This window comes from Procambarus clarkii, chromosome 20, assembly GCF_040958095.1.
Source record: "Procambarus clarkii isolate CNS0578487 chromosome 20, FALCON_Pclarkii_2.0, whole genome shotgun sequence".
Classification (NCBI taxonomy): domain Eukaryota; kingdom Metazoa; phylum Arthropoda; class Malacostraca; order Decapoda; family Cambaridae; genus Procambarus; species Procambarus clarkii.
The window spans coordinates 28,159,696-28,166,526 of record NC_091169.1 but is presented as its reverse complement, the minus strand read 5'-3'; the positions used below and the strand labels follow the sequence as shown (position 1 = coordinate 28,166,526).

General features: G+C 55.5%; 1 protein-coding gene across 1 annotated transcript; it reads left to right on the top strand.

Moving 5' to 3' along the window:
* The first annotated feature begins 2,143 nt into the window (after positions 1 to 2,143).
* Positions 2,144 to 6,433, top strand: LOC138366772 (uncharacterized). The gene is made up of 2 exons (XM_069328051.1): positions 2,144 to 2,277; positions 5,641 to 6,433. Exons 1-2 carry the CDS (start codon positions 2,144 to 2,146, stop codon positions 6,431 to 6,433), a joined length of 927 nt encoding a protein of 308 aa, XP_069184152.1.
* The last annotated feature ends 398 nt before the right edge of the window (positions 6,434 to 6,831 follow it).

Sequence of the window (6,831 nt, the reverse complement as noted above, 5' to 3'; positions counted from 1 at the left end):
TTACTCCAGGTTACTCCAGGTTACCACAGGTTACTCCAGGTTACTCCAGGTTACTCCAGGTTACTCCAGGTTACCCCAGGTTACCCCAGGTTACTCCAGGTTAACCCAGGTTATCCCAGGTTACTCCAGGTTACTCCAGGTTACCCCAGGTTACCCCAGGTTACTCCAGGTTACTCCAGGTTACCCCAGGTTACTCCAGGTTACTCCAGGTTACCCCAGGTTACCCCAGGTTACTCCAGATTACTCCAGGTTACTCCAGGTTGCCCCAGGTTACTCCAGGTTACTCCAGGTTACCCCAGGTTACTCCAGGTTACTCCCAGGTTACCCCAGGTTACTCCAGGTTACTCCAGGTTACTCCAGGTTACCCCAGGTTACCCCAGGTTACTCCAGGTTACTCCAGGTTACTCCAGGTTACTCCAGGTTACTCCAGGTTACTCCAGGTTACTCCAGGTTACTCCAGGTTACCCCAGGTTACCCCAGGTTACTTCAGGTTACTCCAGGTTACCCCAGGTTACTTCAGGTTATCCCAGGTTACTCCAGGTTACTCCAGGTTACCCCAGGTTACTCCAGGTTACTCCAGGTTACTCCTGGTTACTTCAGGTTATCCCAGGTTACTCCAGGTTACTCCAGGTTACCCCAGGTTACTCCAGGTTACTCCAGGTTACTCCTGGTTACTCCAGGTTACTCCAGGTTACCCTAGGTTACTCCAGGTTACTCCAGGTTACCCCAGGTTACTCCAGGGTTACTCCAGGTTACTCCTGGTTACTCAGGTTACTCTAGGTTACTCCAGGTTACCCCAGGTTACTCCAGGTTACCCCAGGTTACTCCAGGTTACTCCAGGTTACCCCAGGTTACTCCAGGTTACTCCAGGTTACTCCAGGTTACTCCAGGTTACCCCAGGTTACCTCAGATTACCCCAGGTTACTCCAGGTTACACCAGGTTACCCCAGGTTACTCCAGGTTACCCCAGGTTATCCCAGGTTACTCCAGGTTACTCCAGGTTACTCCAGGTTACTCCAGGTTACCCCAGGTTACTCCAGGTTACTCTAGGTTACTCCAGGTTACTCCAGGTTACCCCAGGTTACTCCAGGTTACTCCAGGTTACCCCAGGTTACTCCAGGTTACTCCAGGTTACTCCAGGTTACTCCAGGTTACTCCAGGTTACCCCAGGTTACTCCAGGTTACTCCAGGTTACCCCAGGTTACTCCAGGATACTCCCAGGTTACTCCAGGTTACTCCAGGTTACTCCAGGTTACTCCAGGTTACTCCAGGTTACCCCAGGTTACTCCAGGTTACTCCAGGTTACCCCAGGTTACTCCAGGTTACTCCAGGTTACTCCAGGTTACCCCAGGTTACTCCAGGTTACCCCAGGTTACTCCAGGATACTCCCAGGTTACCCCAGGTTACCCCAGGTGATTCCAGGTTACCCCAGGTTACTCCAGGTTACTCCAGGTTACTCCAGGTTACTCCAGGTTACTCCAGGTTACCCCAGGTTACTCCAGGATACTCCCAGGTTACTCCAGGTTACCCCAGGTTATCCCAGGTTACTCCAGGTTACTCCAGGTTACTCCAGGTTACTCCAGGTTACCCCAGGTTACTCCAGGTTACTCTAGGTTACTCCAGGTTACTCCAGGTTACCCCAGGTTACCCCAGGTTACTCCAGGTTACCCCAGGGTATCCCAGGTTACTCCAGGTTACTCCAGGTTACCCCAGGTTACTCCAGGTTACTCCAGGTTACTCCAGGTTACTCCAGGTTACCCCAGGTTACTCCAGGTTACCCCAGGTTACTCCAGGATACTCCCAGGTTACCCCAGGTTACCCCAGGTTACTCCAGGTTACTCCAGGATACTCCCAGGTTACCCCAGGTTACCCCAGGTTACTCCAGGTTACTCCAGGTTACTCCAGGTTACTCCAGGTTACTCCAGGTTACTCCAGGTTACTCCAGGTTACCCCAGGTTACTCCAGGTTACTCCAGGTTACTCCAGGTTACTCCATGTTACTCCCAGGTTACCCCAGGTTACTCCAGGTTACTCCAGGTTACTCCCAGGTTACTCCAGGTTACTCCAGGTTACTCCAGGTTACCTCAGATTACCCAAGGTAACCCCAGTCAATATTTGTTGTATTGAGAAAATCAGTATTAGTCATGAGGAAGATTCGAACCGGTGCTCTGTGTACTGTAAGCACACGTCCTACATCACTACCCCACGACATGAAGGCAAATACAATTTTGGATTCAAGTGAATCCTCTATGGGTCCTGAGGCTTCATATGAAGCCAAGTCAGGGTTTTTCAGTTGAATCTTCATGACTCGTAGAGGATTCAGTCGAGTTCCAAGTTGCAATGCTCTGAAGTTGTCGTGGTGTAGTGGTGTGGGGCGTGTGCTTGGGAGTACCTCTGAGCATGGGTTCGAATCCTTCTCACGGCTCCCACTATTGTCACACTGCATGAGGTGACACTCACACTTCATCCTCACTGAAGTGTGAGTTCATCCTCATACTGTGAGGGTGAACTCACACTCAAACTCTTCATGCAAGCTGTGTACCCTGTATCGTCCCTTCATTCCTCTACCGGAATCGTCCCTTCATTCCCTACCGGAATCGCCCCTTCATTTCCCTACCGGAATCGCCCCTTCATTCCCTACCGGAATCGCCCCTTCATTTCCTTACCTGAATCGCCCCTTCATTCCCTACCGGAATCGCCCCTTCATTTCCCTACCGGAATCGTCCCTTCATTCCCTACCGGAATCGCCCCTTCATTCCCCTACCGGAATCGCCCCTTCATTTCCTTACCGGAATCGCCCCTTCATTCCCTACCGGAATCGCCCCTTCATTCCACTACCGGAATCGCCGCAACAAACCGCAGGGGTATCGTCCCCCCCCCCCTCTAAGGGTATTGATCCGGGCGTGACCGGTGATTACCATACCCAGCGTCACGGGACAGTTAGACCTGTGATGGGGTAATCCTGGAGTTGGATAACGGACTCCTGTTGCTCAGGTTACCTCTGCTCCCTCTACTCCGGCCCGCGCCCCTAGTAGGGGCGCCCCTGGAGGGGATTAGGGGGGTGAGATTCAGGGAGAACCTCTGATTGGATTACCCCTCCCTTCACTGTCCCTCGCTCCCCCTCAAATACACCTCAACTTGCCCCTTCCACCACTTTCCCTTCAACCTCCCCAACCCCTTAATTCCATTCTATATCACCCTCACTCTCATCCGGTTTTGAAGAACGGAACGGAACGGAACGTGTTGGAACGGAAGGAACTCTCTGGATAAAGCGCCAAACAATTACGGCGATATAGCACTTGGATTGAGGTCAGGATAAGGATTTGGGATGGGGTCAGGATAAGGATTTGGGATGGGACGGGGGGGGGGGGGAGAAGAGAGGGATGGTGCCCAATCACTTGTGGACGGTCGGGGATTGACCGCCGATCTGCAGGAAGTAAGACAGTCGCTCTACCGTAGTGAGTTAAGATGATGCGGTGGAAGATGTCCATTGTAGTGTGTGTGAAGCAGTGTTGTGCCTCTCAGTCCCTAGAGGCAGCATCTTGAGGCACCATCTTTAGGCACCACCTTGAGGCACCACCTTGAGGCACCACCTTGAGGCACCACCTTGAGGCACCACCTTGAGGCACCACCTTGAGGCACCACCTTGAAGCACCATCTTGAGGCAGCATATAGAAGCACCACCTTGAGGCACCACCTTGAGGCACCACCTTGAGGCACCACCTTGAAGCACCATCTTGAGGCACCACCTTGAGGCACCACCTTGAGGCACCACCTTGAGGCACCACCTTGAGGCACCACCTTGAAGCACCACCTTGAAGCACCATCTTGAGGCAGCATATAGACGCACCACCTTGAGGCACCACCTTGAGGCACCACCTTGAGGCACCACCTTGAAGCACCATCTTGAGGCAGCATATAGAAGCACCACCTTGAGGCACCACCTTGAAGCACCACCTTGAGGCACCACCTTGAAGCACCATCTTGAGGCACCACCTTGAGGCACCACCTTGAGGCACCACCTTGAGGCACCACCTTGAGGCACCACCTTGAAGCACCACCTTGAAGCACCATCTTGAGGCAGCATATAGACGCACCACCTTGAGGCACCACCTTGAGGCACCACCTTGAGGCACCACCTTGAAGCACCATCTTGAGGCAGCATATAGAAGCACCACCTTGAGGCACCACCTTGAAGCACCACCTTGAGGCACCACCTTGAAGCACCATCTTGAGGCACCACCTTGAGGCACCACCTTGAGGCACCACCTTGAGGCACCACCTTGAGGCACCACCTTGAGGCACCACCTTGAGGCACCACCTTGATGCACCACCTTGAAGCACCATCTTGAGGCACCACCTTGAGGCACCACCTTGAGGCACCACCTTGAGGCACCACCTTGAGGCACCACCTTGAAGCACCATCTTGAGGCAGCATATAGAAGCACCACCTTGAGGCACCACCTTGAGGCACCACCTTGAAGCACCATCTTGAGGCACCACCTTGAGGCACCACCTTGAAGCACCATCTTGAGGCACCACCTTGAGGCACAACCTTGAAGCACCATCTTGAGGCACCACCTTGAGGCACCATCTTGAGGCACCACCTTGAGGCACCACCTTGAGGCACCACCTTGAAGCACCATCTTGAGGCAGCATATAGAAGCACCACCTTGAGGCACCACCTTGAGGCACCACCTTGAGGCACCATCTTGAGGCACCATCTTGAGGCACCATCTTGAGGCACCATCTTGAGGCACCATCTTGAGGCACCACCTTGAGGCACCACCTTGAGGCACCACCTTGAGGCACCATCTTGAGGCAGCATCTTGAGGCACCATCTTGACGCACCAACTTGAGGCAGCATCTTGAGGCACCATCTTGAGGCAGCATCTTGAGGCACCATCTTGACGCACCATCTTGAGGCACCACCTTGAGGCACCATCTTGAGGCACCATCTTGAGGCACCATCTAGAGCCACCACCTTCAGGCACCATCTTGAGGCACCATCTTGAGGCATCATCTTGAGGCACCATCTTGAGGCATCATCTTGAGGCACCATCTAGAGCCACCACCTTCAGGCACCATCTTGAGGCACCATCTAGAGCCACTACCTTCAGGCACCATCTTGAGGCACCATCTAGAGCCACCACCTTCAGGCACCATCTTGAGGCACCATCTTGAGGCACCATCTTGAGGCACCATCTTGAGGCACCATCTAGAGCCACCACCTTCAGGCACCATCTTGAGGCATCATCTTGAGGCACCATCTTGAGGCATCATCTTGAGGCACCATACAGAAGCCTCAATCTCGCTAAAGATCAGCAACATGGATCCGTATCAAGGGATGGATGATCCCATTTAGTAAGTCATTTCGCTGCTCAACACGTCTGCAACACGAAACAGAGCAGCGCGAGTCTTTTATCTCGTAGTCACTCGTGATAGCATCACTGATAGCCGTCTATCTCACTCTACAAATATAGCTCGAATTATATATTTTCATAAGCTAGATCTGCGGTCATATACCAATATATCATCTTGCATAGATCAAATCAACACTTACGATACAGCATATTTGTTTCAGTCTTTTGAAATTAAATCATAGAGCGCTGAGGTGCATATGTTTATGATATTCCGACAGAGGCCGACAGCCCTTAGAGCCACAGTCAACGGCCGACAGCCGTCAGAGCCACAGTCAACGGCCGACAGCCGTCAGAGCCACAGTCAACGGCCGACAGCCCCCAGAGCCACAGTCAACGGCCACAGCCCCCAGAGCCACAGTCAACGGCCGACAGCCCCCCAGAGCTACAGTCAACGGCCGACAGCCCCCTAGAGCCACAGTCAACGGCCGACAGCCCCCAGAGCTACAGTCAACGGCCGACAGCCCCCAGAGCCACAATCAACGGCCGACAGCCCCCAGAGCCACAGTCAACGGCCGACAGCCCCCAGAGCCACTGTCAACGGCCGACAGCCCCCCAGAGCCACTGTCAGCGGCCGACAGGCCCCCAGAGCCACAGTCAACGGCCGACAGGCCCCCAGAGCTACAGTCAACGGCCGACAGCCCTCCAGAGCCACAGTCAACGGCCGACAGCCCCCAGAGCTACAGTCAACGGCCGACAGCCCCCAGAGCCACAGTCAATGGCCGACAGGCCCCCAGAGCCACAGTCAACGGCCGACAGGCCCCCAGAGCTACAGTCAACGGCCGACAGCCCCCCAGAGCCACTGTCAACGGCCGACAGCCCCCCAGAGCCACAGTCAACGGCCGACAGCCCCCCAGAGCCACTGTCAACGGCCGACAGCCCCCCAGAGCCACTGTCAACGGCCGACAGGCCCCCAGAGCCACAGTCAACGGCCGACAGCCCCCAGAGCCACAGTCAACGGCCGACAGCCCCCCAGAGCCACAGTCAACGGCCGACAGCCCCCCAGAGCTATAGTCAACGGCCGACAGCCCCCAGAGCCACAGTCAACGGCCGACAGCCCCCCAGAGCGACAGTCAACGGCCGACAGCCCCCAGAGCCACAGTCAACGGCCGACAGCCCCCCAGAGCCACAGACAACGGCCGACAGCCCCCCAGAGCCACAGACAACGGCCGACAGCCCCCCAGAGCCACAGACAACGGCCGACAGCCCCCCAGAGCCACAGACAACGGCCGACAGCCCCCCAGAGCCACAGACAACGGCCGACAGCCCCCCAGAGCCACAGACAACGGCCGACAGCCCCCCAGTGCCACAGTCAACGGCCGACAGCCCCCCAGAGCCACAGTCAACGGCCGACAGCCCCCCAGAGCCACAGTCACCGGCCGACAGCCCCCCAGAGCCACAGTCAACGGCCG

Excerpts from the sequence above, each read along its gene's own strand:
- LOC138366772 (XM_069328051.1), top strand. The coding sequence starts at position 2,144 with ATGAGGAAGATTCGAACCGGTGCTCTGTGTACTGTAAGCACACGTCCT. Across the intron at positions 2,278-5,640 it reads GAGGCTTCATATGAAGCCAA|AGGCCGACAGCCCTTAGAGC; the intron begins GTCAGGGTTTTT and ends ATATTCCGACAG.